This window comes from Lissotriton vulgaris, chromosome 5, assembly GCF_964263255.1.
Source record: "Lissotriton vulgaris chromosome 5, aLisVul1.2, whole genome shotgun sequence".
In the NCBI taxonomy this organism is placed as follows: Eukaryota; Metazoa; Chordata; class Amphibia; order Caudata; family Salamandridae; genus Lissotriton; species Lissotriton vulgaris.
Genome location: NC_141693.1, coordinates 1141830490 through 1141852152, shown reverse-complemented (window position 1 = coordinate 1141852152; position 21663 = coordinate 1141830490). Strand labels below are relative to the sequence as shown.

The window sequence follows — 21663 nt, the reverse complement described above, 5'->3', positions numbered from 1 at the left end:
TTATGAGTCATATTTCCCTTGTATGTTTGTTATTTTGAATGAATTTCAATAATTTTGCCTCATGAAGAGAGGAAGGGTCCCCTCTGGATAAGCGCCTGGTGCACAGAAAGAAAGGAACGGAGGCAGTGTGCATGGGTGGCTCTTATACGCAGCTTTGAATGTCTCTTCCTGGGCAGAACAACGTTGTTGCGGAGCAGCCCAACACCACTAATCAGTGCGCAGGGGGACTGTTAAACATTTACCAGATCAAGTCTGATGCCTGTGGAACATTCAAAAGATGAGCAATCTTTGATTAGAAGTATTCATCAGAAACAAAGTTTTAAATTAAGATCCTTTCTTCACAGCCAACAACAATTTCTGCTCAGCATCTCATCATCTAGAGATAGATTTACTTCATTTGTAGCAAAGACTGTTCTAGGGTAATAACTTAAGATGCTTTGGACTCACAAGGCCTGAACCACTGGCTCTGTAGACTCTGGCGATGGCAGCCACTGGGGTTATGGGTGCAGCTAATGTGGAGCTCACTGGGGCTGCACTGCTGGTGCCACTAACTGTGTCATGGAGGAAATCACCTGCCCACATGGCTTCTGCCACTGCCTGGATCACAAGGACAACACCCACAATGGTGAGGCTGGGGACAGGCAGGCACTGAAAGTGCGATGCTCAAAAACTCAGGTTTGGGAAGAGGTTGATGGTTGCAGTGGGCGTCTCAGGAGAAACATCTTGGAAGGAGGGGATTCACCCATGAACGCAGTACAAACACAGCACTGGCAATCATAACCTAAGAGGCATTACTGTCTTCAGTCACTCCTCTTCGCATACACAGTCATGTCTTTACATTTAGATACAGCGGCCGTCTTGCACATGCAACCTTAATATTCAAGGCTCTGCATTTACCTTCAGGGCTGACTTAGTATTGATCATTGTTAAATATTGAAAACACTGATGGAACCTGATAAGATACTTTGGAGCTCACAACACAATAACATGACATTTTTAAAGATATATTGTATGCTATGCCAAGGTTTAGTAAGGATCAACTGTCCTACATTCCCTGGGTCGAAACGTAGACTTCCTTCTACTCCCCCTGAACTCCTAAAGGACAGCCTGATGTACACAGCTAATTAGGAGCTTCAATTTGAAACGTTGTTTGATATCCATACACTGTTTGACCCCTCCTATGGGGATCTATAATTTTTTGTGATGATAATTTGTGCACATGAGATTTTCTGACTAGTGATGTTTTAACTGTCATGAAATGTGTACCCCTTTCCTCACACCCCTTCCCTGTTTTTCCCGTGTGGGCGCATCTAATTTTGTATATACTATATAATGACTTGGATTATTTTTGGATCATTGAGTGATTGCAACAGTGCGGTGATAATAAAAAACACCTTGCACTCTGATTTTTCTGCGAAATTAATTTGTTTCAAAACATTGTGATTTTTTCTAAGAAATTTTTGGTGTTTGGTCAGGGACCACTTCCTTATATACCGACTTATTACCCAGGTCCCACTGATCGTATGGGTCTAACCCCTTTATCTACAACATACTTCGAGCAGACGGTGGTCTGCGAGGTTCCCCTTTTCCCTAATAATCTATTACATTTTTTCTTTGCGAACTTTTATACCTTTATCTGTCTTTCAACTCAACCATTATGGTTGACAAGGAGGTTCTCTCCTATACTGAGGATTATATTAAGCAACTTCTACTAGATCCAGCTAACAACTTCCTATCACCCACTACACCCGTCATTGACTTTTCGCTCAACGACAAAGTCAACAATTTGGAACGCCTAGAAAAGAAACTGATCAGAACAAAACTGCATGGTCATTTTTTAGCACAGTGCTTGCAAAACAACATCATTCCTGTAGGCTTACAGGTTAAAGTCGAACCTGCAATCTTCATCGACGTACCTAAGTTCCGTGAGGGCTTCAGCTTTGTCGCGAACAACTGTTCGCGACATTGGATGGTCCTGGGCATTGAAACAGCCAACGAGCAAATTGCAATCTTAACTAAACAGATAGCGGATTTGAAGGCTGAGATTACGGGCGACGCTGTCCCAACAATGAAAAGGACTACGTTTTTTCAAGCCGCCCTTTGATCGTTCAATAAGGTAATTTCATGCAACTGTGGGTCTATCCTCAGTATAACCTCCTTCACCCAAACTCAGTTCATAATTTAAAGTCTCTTTGAGCATAACGGGTTGTCCGTTATATAGTATTTCTGGACTCTTTCTGAGACCAATTTTAAAATTGTTTTCACTTTTATCCTGTCTAGGACAAGCCCCACTGTACCCTTCCCTCCCATCACGTCCTGACGAAGACCCGTTTAGTAAGGATCAACTGTCCTACATTCCCTGGGTCGAAACGTAGACTTCCTTCTACTCCCCCTGAACTCCTAAAGGACAGCCTGATGTACACAGCTAATTAGGAGCTTCAATTTGAAACGTTGTTTGATATCCATACACTGTTTGACCCCTCCTATGGGGATCTATAATTTTTTGTGATGATAATTTGTGCACATGAGATTTTCTGACTAGTGATGTTTTAACTGTCATGAAATGTGTACCCCTTTCCTCACACCCCTTCCCTGTTTTTCCCGTGTGGGCGCATCTAATTTTGTATATACTATATAATGACTTGGATTATTTTTGGATCATTGAGTGATTGCAACAGTGCGGTGATAATAAAAAACACCTTGCACTCTGATTTTTCTACGAAATTAATTTGTTTCAAAACATTGTGATTTTTTCTAAGAAATTTTTGGTGTTTGGTCAGGGACCACTTCCTTATATACCGACTTATTACCCAGGTCCCACTGATCGTATGGGTCTAACCCCTTTATCTACAACAAGGTTTAGTACCAGCACAAGCCTAGAGTATTTCCAATTATTCTCAAATATCAATTGTGCTCCAAAGGAAAGAGTGGCCACCAACACTCTTAACTTGTCTAAGGGAGAACCCCAGTCATTTCAGATAGATACAATGCCCCGAGCAGTAGCTACTGAAGACAAATTAATCTGTTTAAGTGACTATGCAGTGTAAACAGGAACAAGCCTTTGAATTGTGAAAAAGATAAGAAAGGAAAATGCTACTTACCAGTATGCATGTTCTTGGCATGTAGAGCTGCAGAGTTACACACTGTGCATAGACGGCCACCTAGTGTTGTGGCGCGGATGTTTGCAGTTTGTTTTGTTGTAGAAAAGTCTTTGGAAGTCACGGGATAGGCGACGCCTCCTTTGGATGATACTGCGCACGGGCATCGGCTCCATCCCCAGATTGTTTTTCGCCATTAGGGAAGTGATGGAGCTGTACAAGAGGTAGTGATGTCCATGTGATTTGTATCTAATAAAGACAATACTGAAACAGATAAAGGTAGCCGGGGAGGCGGGTGGGCGTATGTAACTCTGCAGCTCTACATACCAATAACAGATGCATTCTGGTAAGTAGCATTTTCCGTTCGAGGCATACGAGCTGCAGATTACACACTGTGCAGGATTGTGTAGCAGTACCCACATCTAGCGGCGACCACCAGTATCTGTTGCAGTTGCTTGACACAGTTAGATTCACAGTTTTTTGTACCTCGGCACTCGATGATTAAACATAGAGGCAAGTGCTTCTATGAGAAGGGAATCCCAGTCCTGACCTTCTTACAGAATCATGACTTGATGATAGTTGAACAGAACACATTCAATATTTAGCTGTGATATAGAGAACATCCACAACTTAGATAATGATTGCTATTTTAATATCATATGCCAAACAATTGTCATTCCAGTATTATCATGTTGTTTAGAAACATTCAGAAGCACATTGTTGTAAAGTTCTTCTGTGCGTAAGTTCCAAAATGAACACGAAGAGGCAGCCGACACGTGTTTCATTACTAAATAGTAACTTTCTCAAGTCTTTAGGGATTTCTTGATTTGGATGCAATCTGCGTAATTTGAAGCAAGGTTGCAGAAGAAGAAAAGAAAATAGTTGAACCAAGGATGAGGGTTGTGTTGCCTCTCAATCCTGGGACTCAATTTAAAACCAGATGCGGGTGAGGCCCTTAGTTTCAGTTTAAAGATTTATCAGGGGTGGGCTCCTTTACGAAGAATAATCAAGCTGTTATAAATTTGCACTGCTTTTCCACAGCTGGTTAGGAAGTGTAATCCAAGAGTGAGTCAAATGGGCCTGTAGGTACGGCAGTAGAGACAAAATGATCCTCAATGTCATGAGTGGTCAAGTGACTAAATATGAACCCAAAGGCACGTTCAAGGTAAGTCACAGCTTGCCAATTTACAACAATTTTCTGACACCTTATGACATTCCAGAAAAAGTGAAGATAGCCCGCTATGGCCAAGTCGGATGTGTTGTTAGGAACCTCGATAAGCTCCTAAAAGGGTCCTCAAAAGATTTTAAGACATTCTGAAGAGCCTGATATGCTCTTGAGAAGAACTGCTGCACATCTCTACGCTCGTTGCCGTCCGGGGAAATGTAATGGTGAAGCTAATTTTGTTTGACACAGTGTTTTTAGTACAGCCTGGCCCACAGTGGCTTTTTGTTTAGTTTACACATCTACACAGTAATGCTTTGTGAATGTGTGCGGTGTAAGCCATGTAGCTGCCTTGCATATATCTTCTAGGGGAATGTTCCCTAAGAATGCCATTGAAGCCCCTATCTTCCTTGTAGAATGGGCTTTTGGAGGAATTGTTAATGTACCTTTGGCTTTGTGGTAGCATATTTATATGCATTTAACAATCCATCTAGCTATCCCCGATTTTGATATGGGGTTGCCTTTATGTGGCGGTGAAAAAGACACAAAAAGTTGTTTTGTTTTACGAAAAGATTGTGACCTTTCGATATAGTACAGTAATGCTCTTTTGACATCTAAGGTGTGTAGAGCTCTTTCTGCGCCTGTTTGAGGCTGCGAGAAGAATACGGTCAGCTCAACTGATTGATTTAGATGGAATGGCGAAATGACTTTAGGAAGGAATTTAGGATTGGTACGAAGAACCACTTTGTTATGATGCATTTGCAGAAAAGGTTCTTGAATTGTAAATGCTTGTAGTTCACTAAAACTTCTGAGAGAAGTAATAGCTACTAGGAAAACTACTTTCCAGGTTAGGAATTGCAATTCACATTTATGTAATGGTTCAAAGGGGGGTCCCCATTAATCTTGTGAGAACAATGTTTAAGTTCCACACTGGTGCAGGTGGCGTTCTGGGAGGAATTATCCTTTTGAGTCCTTCCATGAAAGCTTTTATAGCTGGTACTCTAAAAAGAGATCTATTTTGTAAGTATGCTGCAATGGCAGCGAGGAGTAGTCTGATAGATGTGTAGGCTAAGTTACACTTTTGAAGGTGTAATAGGTATCCTATGATGTGTTGAATAGACACGTCTAACGGATTTATTTGGTTGTTTTGGCAGTATATGACAAACCGTTTCCACTTAGCAGCATAACATGCTCTAGTGGTGGGACGTCTAGCTTCTTTGATAACGTTCATACATTCTGGAGGAAGGTTGAGGTGACTCAACTCTATGACCTCAGGAGCCAGATCGCTAGGTTGAGCTAAGCTGGGTCCGGGTGTCTCATCTCTCCGTGGTTCTGTGTTAATAGGCGTGGAGATAGGTTTAGTTTTTGGTGTGGTACTACAGACATCTGCAACAGCGTGGTGTACCACGGTTGTTTGACCCAAGTTGGAGCGACTAGAATGAGCGTAAGGGAATGTTGCTGTAGCTTGCGTACTACCAACGGAAGTAGTGGGAGATGAGGAAAAGCGTATGCAAATAGTTTTGACCAGTTCATCCATATCGCATTGCCTTTGGACAATGGGTGTGGGTATCTGGCGGCAAAGTTTGGGCATTTTGCGTTTTCGTGGGTGGCTAAGAGGTCTATGTGAGGTTGCCCCCACATTTGAAAGATTGGATGAAGAACTTGTGCTTTAAGTTCCCACTCGTGGATCTGCTGTGTTTGTCGACTTAGCAGATCTGCCATAGTGTTTTGTACTCCTGGAACGTGTTGGGCGAAGAGGAAGATCTTTAGTGGTATAGCCCATCTCCATATCTGCTGTGCTAACTGAGAGAGCTGCAGAGAGTGTGTTCCCCCTTGTTTGTTTATGTAGTACATAGCTGTCATATTGTCTGTGCGGACTAAGCCAGCTTTGCCTGAGACCCGAGTTTGAAAAGCTTTTAGGGCTAAAAAAACAACTAGCAACTCCAAGTGGTTGATGTGGAGTAACATTTGTTGCAGTGTCCACCTGCCTTGCATGGTGTGATGCAGTAGGTGAGCTCCCCAGCCGGAGAGCAATGCGTCCGCTGTCATGACTATTTGAGGATCTGGCTCTAGAAATGGTCGCCCTTTGGAAAGGTTTTTGGTGTCCCACCATTTCAGAGAACGATGAGTCCGACCGTCTACCAACACTAGGTTTGTTAGTTGACCTTGACCCTGGTTCCATTGGCGTGCTAGGCACTCTTGAAGTGGACGCATTTGCAGTCTTGCGTGAGGTACTACAAATAGGCAAGACACCATCATTCCTATGAGCTGCATGAACACTCAAGCTGGTAGCGAATGTTGCGGTTTGAATTTTGTTAGGAGAGTTTGTAGACTTGTTATCCTGGCTGGAGAGGGATAAGCTAGTGTTAGTTGGGTGTTTATTGTAGCGCCAAGATACAGTTGTATGTGCGAATGTTGCAGATGCGATTTGGTGTGATTTACTGTGAATCCCAAATCGTGAAGCAGTTGAATAGTAGCGTGAGTGTTTTGTACACACTGGCTGTATGAGCTGGCTTTTATGAGCCAGTCGTCTAGATATGGGAAGACATGAATGTGTTGTCTTCTTAAGTGTGCTGCTGCTACTGCTAGGCATTTTGGAAACACCCTTGGCGCTGTTGTGACTCCGAATGGGAGCACTTTGAACTGGTAGTGCTGCCCGTCTAGCACAAATCAGAGATATCTTCTGTGCGCTGTGTGGATGGGAATATGGAAGTAGGCGTCCTTGAGATCTAGGGTGACAAGGAAGTCGTTTAGTACCAGAAGTGGAAGGACTTGTTGGAGTGTGACCATGTAAAAATGATCCAACTGTATGTAAATGTTTAGAGGTAGGAGGTCTACGATGGGTCTTAGAGATCCATCCTTCTTTGGTATTAGGAAATATAGGGAGTATACTCCTTTGTTTTTCTGATGCTCTGGAACTATCTCCATCGCATTTTTTGCAGGAGGGATATTACCTCCTGTCTGAGCAGTGTTAAAAGTTCTTGTGACATTGGACGCTGCTTGGGTGGCATGTTTGGGGGGGTGGATGTTAGTTGTAGACAGTAACCTGATTGAATTATTTAGAGCAGAGAGTCTGATGAGATGTTTTCCCAGGCTGGCAGGTATTGTTGAAGTCTTCCCCCGACAGGAGTGGAATGGGACGGGGGAAGGGAGTTATTGGGCAGGGGTAGAGGCAGAGCGGGAATTGTTATTTTTACCTCTGCTTTTGTTATTGTTACCCCTGTAACCACCCCTTTGGTAGCCCTTGCTGTAAGTGGACTGTTTAGGGGTTTTGTATGAGGTGTGTCTGAAGAGTATCCCCTGGTGGCACCTCGATAGGATGAGTGTAGAAATGAACGCCTGGGAGCCTGCGACTGCAGGGCTCCAATAGATTTGGTGGTATCTGTATCCTTTTTCATTTTTTCAAGTGATACATCTACGTTAGGTCCGAATAGGTGTTGTTCATCAAAGGGTTGATTAAGATTGGAACTTTGTACTTAAGGCTTGAATCCGGATATACGTAGCCAGGCATGCCTACGTAATAAAATGCTGGTGTTAACTGCCCTAGAGGCAGTATCTGCTGCATCAAGTGCACACCGAAAAGAGGTGTTTGTAATGTTTTTCCTCTCTTGGATGAGCTAATTTGCTCTGTCCTTGTATTTATCAGGGAGGTGCTTCATTAATGATTCTAATTCGTCATAATGTGCCCTGTCGCATCTGGCTAATGATGCCTGTGTATTGGCAATACGCCACATGTTTACTGCTTGAGACGCTGTTCTTTTCCCTGATGCGTCAAGTAGCTTAGACTCTTTATCTGGTGGTGGAGCTTCCCCTGATGTTTCCGAGTTTGCTCTCTTGCGTGCATTAGAAACTACAAGTGAGTCTAGTGGTACTGGACCTTTAATATATGCTGGGTCTGAGGGGGCAGCTTTATATTTTTTCTCTATAGGAGGGTTAATGACCCGAGTTCTGACTGGGTCCTTGAAGACTTCAGGAGCATGCTTAATCACTCCTTTAAGCATTGGTAAAGTGGATGAGGCCCTTTGTGCATTATCAAAGGTATCCATTAGGAAGTCTTCATCAACAGGGTCTGTGTGCATGTCTACCCCAAGATATTGCGCAGCTCTGTGAATTAATTGATTGAAACCCATAGTGTCTTCTGGTGGGGAAGGCCTTGAGGGGTATATGTAATCCAGAGAGACATTTGGGACATCTGGGGAGGTATAATCATCCCACGGGTCAGGTGATCCTGTAGGAGTAGCTGGATCAGGTATGTTACCCCCGATATCATCAGAGCTATTATCCCTGTTGTCATCGTCTGGTATGATAAGAGGATGCTGGGGAATGTTGTGGTATGGGAGGAGGTGGTGATGGTACAGGTGAAAGGGAAGGGGAAGGCAGTCTTAGGGGAGAGGTAGCCATGTCCTTCTTTGAATGCAGAGCTGGAGCTGGTGTGTCTAGGGGTCGCTTTTTTTAAGCTAAAATTAGCTGTCCAGTGATTGGATCTTTAGCTAGAGTCTTTTGAGCAGGGTCTGGATAAAGTAAGTCCTCTGCAGGAGGCCGATCTTTTGGTGCGGAGGAAGGTTTCGGCACCGAAGTGGTTCGTTTAGGTTTCTTGGCAATGTCTTTACTTGGAGAAGCAGGAGTCTTTTTCGGCTCCGAAGCTTTTTTCGATTCAGAGGATTTTTTCGGCTTTGGTACATTTTTTGGATCCGATGTTTTTTTCGGTTCCGGTGTTTATTCTTGAATCCGAAGCGGGTTTTCTTGGTTCCGACCTGGGTTTCGGTGCCGAAGGAATAGTGGTCTGTTTCGGCGCCAATGGTTTGGATGTTGGCGTAGCCGGTGAAGTTGTCTTTTTCGGTGCCGGGAAATGTGCGCCAGCACCGTGCGAAGGTCTACTCGAGCCCGAGTCGCCTGAAGGCTTAATTAGCTTCTTAGCCGTGGCCGAAGGTGGGGCAGTAGAAGCAGTGTGTCGGTGTGCACCCGAGGGCGAAGGTGTGTATGGGGCCTTCTTTGGGTGTGTCGAGGAAGGGTCGGGGTCGACGGTCTTACTTCCGACCCGCTGTGCTGGAGTGAGGTACTCGACTTCGGAGTCTTCTGCCTTGGAGTTGCTGTCGACGTCGTGTTATTCTGGAATGTTGAAGCCTTCTTCAAAGAGGTCGTCCGGAATGGAAGCTGAAGATCGAGCCATTGGTGCTCCTCGCTCTTCAGTCCCGGATAGTCTTTTTGGAGCGGAAAGAGGCACAAGCGAACAGTCCTTGGCCTCGTGCTCCAGGGAGATGAAAAGGTTACACACTACATAAAGGTCGGTGTGGGGAAACTTTGACCCACATTGAGGACACTTTTTAAATGGCGTCCTTTCCATGAGCTGGAGTCGGGGCCTTTCTGTATGTTGGTGAGGATTGCGCGCCGAAGGAAATCGGTTCCAACACGGAGCGCTGGAAACACATCTGAGCTCGGTGGAGGGAAAAAACAATCTGGGGATGGAGCCGATGCTCATGCGCAGTATCATCCAAAGGAGAAGTCACCTATACCGTGACTTCCAAAGACTTTTCTACAACAAAACAAACTGCAAACATCCGGGCCCAACACTAGGTGGCCATCTATGCACAGTGTGTAATCTGCAGCTCATATGCCTCGAACATATAGAAACAAGGAACAAGGAAACTTTTTGGACATAATTGTATACTGTAACGTTGGATGCTCGGGCATTGTATCTAATACATTTTTTAACTTGTACAATGAAGCACTGCCATTTTTGCAAGGGGTGTTCTGTCCACACATAGAGAAGCAAGATCTACTTCATAAGAAGTAAGTGAAATGATACCAGTATTGCAATGATATGCTCTAAACAGGCTGATCAACATAGAAAAGCTCATCCTCTATATTTTCCTTCTTACTGCATTTTTTGTTTTTGGTGAGCTCTGGCAACAAATAAAGTGGTGGCTAGGAAGAACTAAAAACAGAACAATTGTGTCTTTAATCACATTAAAGAATAAACATGGTCTGTGGTAGAGTTCAAAAGACCCAAGTATGTAGAAATTGAAAGGCAAAACAAGAGATGGTCAAGAAATCTTAACTCCATCTTTTCATAAATCGAGAATTATTTGAAATTTCCTTCCCCAACAACACTCCCTGGAAAACAATTGTCCATCTTTTCAGTAACAACCTTGCATTCATGTGTCAAGTCTACTTACCCTGACAATGACAGAAAACAGAGATCTACAGCCTGGAGCCAGATTTACATATGGATCCAAAAGGAATTCATGTATGTGTGGGTGAGGGAAGAGACACAGCTTGGACAACACTGACGTTACTTGTAAATTAACATCATAAGGCTGTTTGGGGAACAAGAGGAGAAAACTGTTTAGCGACAAAGGCAGAACAACTTATACAAACATTTGCATAATTAAGCAATATTTGTGGTCCTATTAACCATTTGTTCGTTTTGGTCATGAAATGTCCTCAATAAATGCTTGTCACCTTAAAAAAAAAATACATAAAGTTTCTTGAAAGGTATGTGACAATTTTTTTTTCACGAGCAATTAGGGAGAATAAAATGCCTGAATTTGCTACAACACCCTAATTCTGATGCTAACCTCTTACAAATAATTGAGAACAGTCACACCTTAGTCAAACGCCACTCGACTGGCTGCAACCAGAGGTAAGACTGAATGATAAAATCTGCTAGGTCTTCAAAGCAGAACAATTAGACAGATGTGCTGAAAATAACAAAGGGGTTAGAGTGTAGGATTGATCTAGTTAGTCGAAAGGTAAAGTTAATTCCGAAGACCATTAATTGCCAAAGCTAATCATCTGGGCTTTTTTTACAATGAAAAGGATGTATCTGCCTTCACTAATACGTCCAGGTAAGTGCATAGTTATCTTTAGTGTATTTGATGGAGAAGGGCTTGTAGGTGTGATTTTGGGGGGTAGAGCACCATAGTACTCAATTTATATCAGGTCTTTACAATCGAACAGGGCGAGTGGGAGGTTCTGGAGGTCACATTTCCATTGCTGCATTAGGCCAAGGGCCTATTGCACCCTTGCTTCGCCACTGCAAACAAAAAAGGAGAAGCAGGAGCAACAGCTGTTCACGCTTACCTCAGGTTATGAAAGAAATTCTGAAAAAGAGACCGGGAGATGCAGAATGGTGCAAACAACAGAGGTCTTACAACGTGCCTCCTGCACACTGATTGTGCTCAGAGAGCGAGCTCGATGCCTTAATATGTTGCTGGTTGGTATGTTCAAAGCCAGTAATACGGCAAAAGTATTTGAAGTTTAAGGTCCACCCTGTATACGTCATTTATACATTTATATGCTTATATACGACATTTATAAACGTGTGGTTTAACTTCATTAACATATATGGTACATTTAAATTAATTAATAGTATGCAACTATTATGATCACTAAGACTTCACATATATGTGTATCAGATTGATCAACAAACTGATGTATTCATATTCATTACATACTCACATTTAATAAAGGTTTACTTCCTACTGATGTATTTCTCTAACATGTATCCATTTCGATTCTCAAGTTAACTTAGCTTGACATTAGGCCTTAAGTGGAAAAGGTTTGCTTTAACGCTGCCAGTATGTGGTTTTCTTTACAGGCGCAATATTGTGCTTGTCATTAGTTAGAGAAAGGCTTATTGTTATGTATTAGACAGCTAATAGTGAGGCTGGGAGTAGAAAGTTGGCAACGAACGCCATGCAATGATGGTGAGAGAAATCCTCCTGTTAACGTTGTAACAGGAGGGTGGAACAGCCAAAGCCATCACATTGGTACCGGACTGTGTGGAGATGGGAATTTAGGAAGCATGTTCACTTCCATCAAATGTGCTTACAGGAGTGGCACTCGGTGGTGGAAATGAGATATGGATGTTCTCGAAAAGGCTATTTACACTTTTAATTGATGTTTCACAGCTAGTTAGGCAGACTACATCCTGCCTTTGAGAGGAAACAGATGTCTCTCTACTCAGATTCTTTGAGTATAAAGCCTTATGCCGAGCACTCGTCTCATTTCCTTTGTACCTTTACTAAAGCTTAAACTCATGCGGATACCTTCTATGCTCCCTCATTGGAAATTCCCTTTAGAGTTTTTCACCTTAGCTTATCATTAGATTAGAAAAGCAAAATGTCTTTATGGATGACTTGAATGCATCAATCAATAGCTTATTTCTGTATTGTGGGTGTTACTATCGTGTACCTTATATTATTACGACGTAATGTACTGGCACACACTAGTCTGCAGACTGTACTGCTATATCTTTTAAATCTGTTCCTGCTTTTCATATATACTGGTTTGATTAACGTTTCAAAACAAACCCTTATAGTTGAATTAACTGGTTCTTGGTCTTCACTGTAGAGTCATATTGTCTTCACAGAAATGGAAATGCATTTCTGATGTTAGCTTCCTTGCAAACTTTTCAAGTCAACTATCAATAGTCTATGTGAACAATGGGGAAATTTGTTTGATGATTTCACTAAGAGTTTGATGTTTAGGAATCCAAGCTTCATCAGCTTTGTTGACCTACTGTGAAGAATCATTATGTGGGACATTCAGACAAAGGTGAAGGCACTGCCAATCATCTTCATTAATTTACTTTTATTCTGAAACACAGCTTCCTGAAAACGGTATTCTCAACACATTCATGGTCTGCCATAGGAGACCCTCTCTCATGCGCATTATTCAGTGATGTGGCAAATAAGTTGGTGTAGCAGAGACCAGTAAAAGCAGTTCATCAACAAATCGCCAGAGCGCCACCCTTCACTGCCCATGCTAAAAGATGATATATTCAATGATAAATTCAACACAATGCAAAAATGCCAGAAACTCACATTTCCTTGAAACTATTACTGACACTCAGGCAGTTGGACAATAAAAATAACTACTATAATTTAAGATTTCAAAACAATGACTCCCATCTCTCTGGAATCTACACTGAAATTGTATGTATTGTTACACTACTGATTCTGCATTTGCGAGCTCCTAACGACCCTGCTTTATTGACTTCCTGTTTAAGCAAGACACTAACTTCCTGTACTGGTCTAACAGGAACAATGGGGTTAACCAGAGGAAACAAAACCAAGGTATCGGGGGGTGGAGGCAAGCTGTTAGGTCCCATGGATGACTTTATAACCAAGGCAAACTCATTTATTGATCAAAGCATTATTCTGATGGAAGGTAGGGTGTCCTTGGATTTAGCGCTCTATGGGTAACTTAGCTGACGCAAGAACCCTGTAATAGACAACAATTCTGGGCAAAGGATCCTTTGTGAGGGTAGGGGTAGCCTACCAAACAATGTGGACCTGTCGGCTTCCCAACTCTCGGACGTCCAGTTAAGTTCAGATCTAGAAAAGACTCCAGAGCTGCTACCCCAAATTACACCAGATGAAACAAGGCAAGCAAGAGGGAGGAGGGAGGGTGCCATAAGGAAAAGAAAGAATGATCAGAAAAATCCCACCCTCAATGAGATCGGTGATACAGCTAATATGACAGAGAATGCACCCCATAGAGCCGAACAGGTAGTAGTCACTGCGATCATAAACCAGTCAGCACATGATTCTTCTGACTCTATTAGCTTGAAATCCCCTATTCATTCATCCTGTAGTAACGAAATAACTGACAGCAATAACTTACAGCTGCTAAATAACATCGCAGATATAATGAAATCCTTTCTTGAACCAGTAGACGCAAGACTAGCGCACATAGAGAATCAGCTATCTAATCTTACAAATCTTATAAAACCCATGCAAGTCCCGTGGGCCCAAAATACGGGGGGAAATAAACAGAACAAACCGATCCAACCCAAGCACTCAGTCACACAAAACAAGGTACCTACATCGTCAAACGCAACATCTAAACCAATACCCCCTGAAATATCAAATAATAATAGACTAGTGAAACTCTCCACTAATACTGCCACTACTTTATCCCAGGGGAATACCCCGTCAGAAACAATAGCAGCGCCTAAGACATCGGTGCCCAAAAAACCGGCGCCTAAAACTCCGGCGCCTAAAACTCTGGCGCCTAAAACCCCGGCGCCTAAAACCCCGGCTCCAAAAACCTTGGCCCCAGTATCCAACAGAGGGGGCCCTAGAGGACCTTCCGAAGTTAGACTCCCTGTTGAGATGCCACCGGAAGCCTGTCCCTTTGTAGTGGTAATGACAGGTGTTCCCGAGTTAGTGGATTATAACGCAGAACCGACATGGTCATTGAAAAACGAGGCTCAACATTGGCTAAACACCAATTGCCCCATTCCACCAACCTGGTCGTGCAGGATTTCGATGGTACGTAGGACTCCCTGGGTAGGAAATGGAAGAAAATCAATTCCGGGAGATTGTATTGTGATTACATTCGAAGACCCCCGAGTAGTAGACTGTAGTTGCTCTTGGGAGTACTCGAGTGTAAATGGAGGTATAAGCACCAAGCCACTTTCCTTTTTTTATCCTGCAAGACATTGCAAAAGTCCCTTCAATGATCATGACACCCCCTGGGAAGTAGCGGCACCCAGTTTCTTTGAATATGGCAATACAAGGCAAATAGCGGGCCATCGTCGCCACGATTATGATAGATCCTGGCACACAGTGGGCCCACGCCACCGGGGAGGAGGATGGAATGATTGGGGTCCGCACACGCAGAGGACGGCCTATAGAGAGCCGCCCCGCTGGGATACTTGGTTCAGCATCCCGACGTGGAGTAGATTTAGTGGCCTCGAAATGGTCGACTGACCACTAACGGCGACTGAATCTACTAATCCTAACCCACTCCATCTAATACCAAAATTAAGAACAATTTGCCCAGTAAACTAAGCTGTGGCGGCTAATTTAGAACCACCACCCCTTCCTATCCTCTTCTGGAATGTTGCGGGTCTCCGTCCGAAAATTGAGGATGGGACTGCCATGTACTTTTTGGAGCCGGGCAAAATTATCTGCCTCCAGGAGACATGGTCCACGACGGAGCTCCACCTTCTGGGCTATAAAACATACTTCATTCCAGCAGTGCAGGCAGACCTAAGGGAGGGCTGACCACGTACATTGCAAACACTGTGAACCATCTAAAAGTGTCTATGGTCGATTCTGATCCAAATTTCCAATTATTTTTCCTTTCAACTAAGAACAAGGACTCTATCCTCTTAATTAACCTTTATAACAACTTAGAAGAGGACCAATTCTTGACCCTTCTTTCTAACATCCATGAGAAACTAACCCAGTTTCATCAATCCAAGGTAGGAAAAGGGGCGATTCATCTTCTGGGGGGGGGGGGGGGGGGGGGGGGGAGCTATGAACAACGTGTTATCGGACTTAGATCTCATAATAGCTAACAGGTTAAGTCCAGGCTCAAATCTCCTGCAACCAACATATGTGGGAAGGGGATGCCAAACGACAGTCGATTACATTCTCCTGTCGCCTGGATTGTTACGCATAGCTAGATCTTTTGAGGTCCTGATTAACACTCTAAGTGATCATTCTGCCCTGAGGATGGATCTTTATTTAACTAACTCCAAACCCCCAACCACAGCTATAGCGAAAACTCTTGCCCAGAACAAACTGGAGCTAGGTAAACAAAACGGATATACATTAAAATGGGGGAAGATAAACCCGGCCGAAATTACCGGAAAATTGGTAAAAGCGGCATACCCAAACATAATTAAATGCCTGGATCTATTAGAAATGGACGAAGAAGTCCTAAATAATTTTGCCCAGATATTAGAGAAAATTAAGGGATTCCTTACAGTAAAACCAAGGAGCTTGAACCCTACCACCAAAGGGTGGTTTAACCATAGTTGTACTGTGGCCCTAACGAACTTAAAGCTGGCCCTAAGAAAAACACCTAGAGATTCGCAGCAGATCCAACTCAAAAAGACAGCAATACGGAAGGGCACGTAAACTAAGAATACAAGAACTAAAACAGAAACTATGGGACGATCTCCATACTAGTGCTGCCTCCAAAAACAGTGAGGCTTTTTGGCGAACAGTTAGATCCCCCTACTTAATAGACGATAACAGCCCCAAGATAGAAGTGGCTATAGGGGAAGACACCTGGGTGTCCCACTTTTCCAAAATCTTTAAAAACACAGTAACATCAGGAGGGACAGAAAACACACATCTAATAGTTGAATACCCAATATCCCTGCATTTTGACATCTGAGGTACTAGTTGCACTGGAAACAAGTAAAAATGGGAAACCTCCAGGCCATGATGGGGTCCCAGTGGATCTTTTTAAATACAATCTGGATCTCTGGGCCCCCATTCTCACTAGAGTGTGTACCGCAGCTGCAAAAGTGGGACTGATAAAATCTTGGACCAACTCCATCATGGTCCCAATCTATAAACAATGGGATCGTCAGGATGTCACATGCTACCGCCCCATCTTATTGCTGGACTCTCTGGGTAAGGTCGTTGGCAGGGTAGTCCTTGAACGACTCCAGCAGTGGGCTGAGGAGAAAGGCATTATCTCCGACCTTCAGTTTGGATTTCGAGAGGGGTTTGGAACGGTGGAGCAGGCCCTTAATCTTAGCCTGATAGTGGGCAAATATATCCAAGCAAAGAAGGACACGGTCTATATGGTGTATGTAGACCTGTCCGCCGCTTTTGATTGCGTCTCGCATGCAAAACTCTGGATAGTTTTGAGACAAATGGGAGTGGATCCCCCCCTCTTAGATTTTCTGAGTCAGGTTCACGTAGCACGATAACATTTAGAGCACTCGCGAGAACGGTTCAAATCAACCAGAGACTCGGTAAGCTGTCGCCAATAGGATTGATGCACACGTTTATCATCTGTTAGAACACTCTAGGTAAGCTTCTCTCTTATAATACGTGAGATTATCGGAATACGCGTTTTTAGTACTACACCGGCCATAGCACGGTTGTTAACATAGGTTATGTCTTTCGTTTCTTCACAGATACGTCGTGGCTCTTTCGCAGTAAAGAAGGTAATGACACGTATAACTGCAGGCAGTTTAGCAAGCCTCCGTGTATATTTGTACATAAATTCTTAGCGGTTTCCCATTTCCCCCGTTTTTCTTATAACATACATTTGGATAAATCAACACGCGCAAAGGATAGCTATTCGTGAGATCGCCCCAGATACGTCGCCATTCTTTATGCCGCGCAGGTAAATTAAACTGACATTTTAGGGGAGCGAGGTCAGCTACTAAGACAATCAGTCAGTAAAGCTAAGCGGTTTTTCCTTAATTTTTTTTAGAAAGATTCTCTTGGACGAATTCTCACACGCAGAAGGGCACACATTTTAGAACCCCAAATTACACTGTGAGTGTTTAATGTTTTCATGTTTGTACAATTGAATGTTATGTTACAATGTTTTGAAGCAGTGCTAATCTACATTTGTGCAGTTTTTAACGCATTCTTCATATTGATGTAACAGCAAATGAAGTCATATTTGTTCTGATGATACATAGGATGAAACGAAGAATCTCGAAGATGTTTTTACAATGTAGTATCATGAAACAAAGTACCCTTGCAGCAAGGTTTATTCATATCTGTGCAGTAATTGATGCATTCTCTATAATGACGCAACAGCAACTGATGTTATACTTTGTTCTTTTAACACACAGTATGGACTGAAAAATTGTGAATATTTCTTTAGGCTCAATTCACATGGTAGTTTAATATTTTGTACATAAGATAAGGGCGGTGGACGCAGAATTGAGTAGTGGCAGATATGGAAAACTCAAATATAGAGTACAAATCAAGTTAACATTAATTTATGTATATGATCTTTTACAGAGGCCCCTGAGGAATGGACGAGGTCCCGAAATGCATCGGGCCGATCTATTCAACGATCGTCGAAATGTGAATGATTGTGTGTATGATTAATACAGCAAATGCATTCTTTTGGATTCATTGAAATGTTATAATGAAATGTACATATTTGTAAAAAATAATCACTCATAGTTGATAGGTAGTTGAAATAATGATTGCAAATAAATGCGAGAAGCAAGTAAAACTTGTCTTTAATGTGTAAATAGAAAGACATTTAAACAATTAGAACAGGGGGAAATATTTAATATCTTGCTGTGCGCCCGGTAGGGTCGTGATACCTTGATCATGTACCGTTCTTCTACAATAATATTTATAGACCAGTGCCACACTTGTAATAAAGTACACTGCAGCATGATTCACAGCAAAGGACATACTTTTTATCCAAATACATTTTACTGTTTTTTTTACAAGATAGAATGAGCCTTAGTTAGGCTCAAATTTGAAAACAAAAAGGTAAACAAAAACCCCACCTACCTTTCACATTTTTCCTGACAGGTGAACTGAACATAAGTATATCTTTACAATGCCTTGAAGCTCTGATATCTTGCGATTGCTCAATAATAACTCCTTTTAAAAGGCTTTGTTCATTGGAGCAGGCATGCACTCTACCAGATGTCTCCATGTTTGATCATTCTAATGACTCATACTGTGAAGGTTTTCAAAGGCCAGCAAGGCCCACAGCTTACTCTCCCGTGTGTAGATTGATTTTATTACCGTAGATTTCCAAGAATGTGCCTCTTGGGCATTTAGATGCAATATTATCATATACTTCTAAAGAGATTCTCTGTTTTGGACACTTTTATACATGGAGGGTAAATTTAGCAGCGCTTCAACAACTGCCCCATATAGATATTCCATTACCAGATATTTTGCCAGTCTCATTTATGTAAATTGGACTTTGTGCTGGTAGTCTTATGTACTGAGAATATATTTGAAATGAACCCCTCAGGTACTGTATGTTGGACCCGGGGTCTCCGGTCCACCTAGGGTAGCTTGGCACAGGGGGTAAAGGCTTAACTCCAAGACATCTGTGTTGTGCTTGCGTCACACTCAAATCAGTAACTCAGCGTATCCCCACTTCCAAAAATGACACCACACCTTCTTTCTTTTTTATAGAAAAGTTGAAAAGCTTTATATTTTCTTTCAGTTAATTTTCCAGTAGCCTCACAATCTGTTACATCTGCATTTTAGATACCATCATTAATATTTGGCATACTTTTGTAATTCCATGAATTATAACACGGAATTCGGTTACATTAGCAGACCTTACTTAATTCTAATAACCTAGTGCTAGTAGGAATAAGAGATACTTTGCAAGAAGGTCATCCTTTTTCTGTAAGTGCATACCTTTCCTTCTGTGACAATCAGAATGTGACTCTGTATGTCAATGCGTGCAATAAGATTTAAATTACCATAAAGGACACATTGGAATTACAAATGGGATACAGGTTCCAGAGATAGCTCTGTGATATTTGTACTTGGAAATTGAGTCCAATAGTAGCTTGCTTAGAAGGGCAAAATTAAGTTGTGACATTAATTCTTACAACCATTGGATACATTCTACAAGTACCTTAGAAAGACAGGGTAATACTTTGGAATAAATAGACTTTACTTTGAATGTGTACACTCACTTTAGACCGTCAAAGTTCAATTTCCAGCGTTGCTGTAACGACCATGCTCCTAGTCAAGATTGATTAAGTATCGCTCCTAATCTATCCCTGGTTTGTAACCTTTCTCAGGATGGCTGTGGATAGATAGTATATTCGTGGGTTACCATCCTCCATTAACCCCTTCGACGCTGATGACGAGCTGGGCTCGTCATGGCGTAGCCTCCTCGCACGCTGATGACGAGCCCAGCTCGTCACGTAAAGTGAGTTTCCGCAAAACCCAGCGTGCGAGCGGAATTCCGCTAGCGCGCATGGTGTTAAGAACCCCGGCATACACTGATCATTGGTTGGATTTTACAGTCAGGGCTCTCAGTCGCAAGTCTCCTAGGCCCAGCAGCCCAACCACAGTTACAACCCCGCAGGGATTTAAGAGTGCCGAGTCTTTTCCCTCTCTCCAGGACAGAATTCCCGGCTTACTTTGTGATGACGAGCTTGACAGGACCCCGGGAGGTGAAGAGCACTCGACGGGGCTTCCCCGCTGACTGTAGGACTCCGACGGGGGTACTCTCACCAAAGTTCTGTCAGTGAGTGGGGGAATTGATTCTTGCTCCCCCCCCCCCCCCCCCTTTGTTTCCACGTCTCTCTCACTCTTCTGCCTCCTCTCGGGGAAGAGCTCCGCTTCAGCCCAGCCTCCTCTCGACCCCCACCTCACCGTCCGGCGCCTCGCCTCCCCTTGACTCGACGAGCGGAGCTTTGCAGGGCCTCCGCTTCCTAGCAACCAACGCGGAAGACGCTCTCCTGCCACACACCGACGCCAGTCACCCAGGAGCCCCAGGAAGCCCAGTCTGCCCGCTTCCACAGCCGACTTCAAATAATGAGCGGTGAGTACAGACAAGCGTGGATGGTGCTACGCTGCTTAGGGTCCGTTTTTCCTGAACCTCCAATTACACCTATTCACTAGTAGGCTTCGGGGAATAGCCAAGAGACAGTTCCTTCTGATTTCTCAGGGTTTTAGACAGTAACCTTTCTCACCCTCTAACTCCCGGCTCAATGGTTTTCCGCCACCCAGGCTGAACCAGGGTTATTTTTAGAAAAGAGGGGGGTACCACTAAAGTAAATTGCGACAGGGTCACAGATTAAGACAGGGCTAGGTATCAGACCGGGAGGGGGGCGTCAGCAGAGAAGGGAAGAAGGCCCGCAGACAGTCAATTTTCCCTCCCCAGTGCGCCAACCTCTCCTCCCAGAAGCCTTAACTCCTGACTGACCCTACTCCTCACAGGATCACCTCTCTCTCCAAAATGGCCGCCCAACATTCCACCTTTTATAGCCTGTGTCCAGAGAGGTCCAGAAGGTTCTGGAACCCCTTTTGTTATCCTATGGCACCAAGCCCTGAGGTAAAAATTAGACAGTTGGTGGCCACCATCTTGTAGCTGTTTTATTACTATCAGCGCCAAGAAACCGCAAGGTGTATGCTGCGCTTTACAAGTATTTTAAATTAGAAATTAGAAATTACTCCTACCTCCATTTTAGACGAGCATCTGCGCCTTAGTACTAATTAGTAATAATAAGGCGCCCAGAGACCTAAGGTCAGCACCCAAAAATCACAGTGGACACAAAAATTAGAGGCAAAAAGGGGGGAAAAATTAGGAGGGACCACCCAAAGGGCTGACCGGTCTAACACTTTATAGTTTAGTGAGTGGTCTAATGGCCGCTACTTTGTTAGCAGGGTAGACTGCCCAATGCTGCAACTGCAAATCCTTCATTCAGTCACCTTCCCCTATTTTAAACTTCTTTTTGCACTGCTTAAATGTTTTGATTTCCTATTTGTCAAATAGATCTTTGAGTATTCTGCTCTCCTACCCTTGCGCCCAACAACCCTCTCCCCTCTGGCACATTCCCTGGAGCAAATACTGAGTTTCTCCACAGCAGAAAAGAAATATTGCCAAGGACCGTTTTCTGGTGATCATCTCTTTTTCACATCGTAGGGCTGAGCTTTTCAGAAAAGTAACAGACTGAGGGAT

The 21663-nt window shown here is 43.2% G+C and overlaps 1 protein-coding gene across 1 annotated transcript in view; it reads right to left on the bottom strand.

Moving 5' to 3' along the window:
* Positions 1–21663, bottom strand: part of FHIP2A (FHF complex subunit HOOK interacting protein 2A) — a 340036-nt gene that overhangs the window by 50595 nt on the left and 267778 nt on the right. The window contains exon 15 of the mRNA XM_086922896.1: positions 10437–10577. Coding sequence (XP_086779022.1) covers positions 10437–10577 — 141 coding nt within the window. The remainder of the gene's footprint in view (positions 1–10436; positions 10578–21663) is intronic.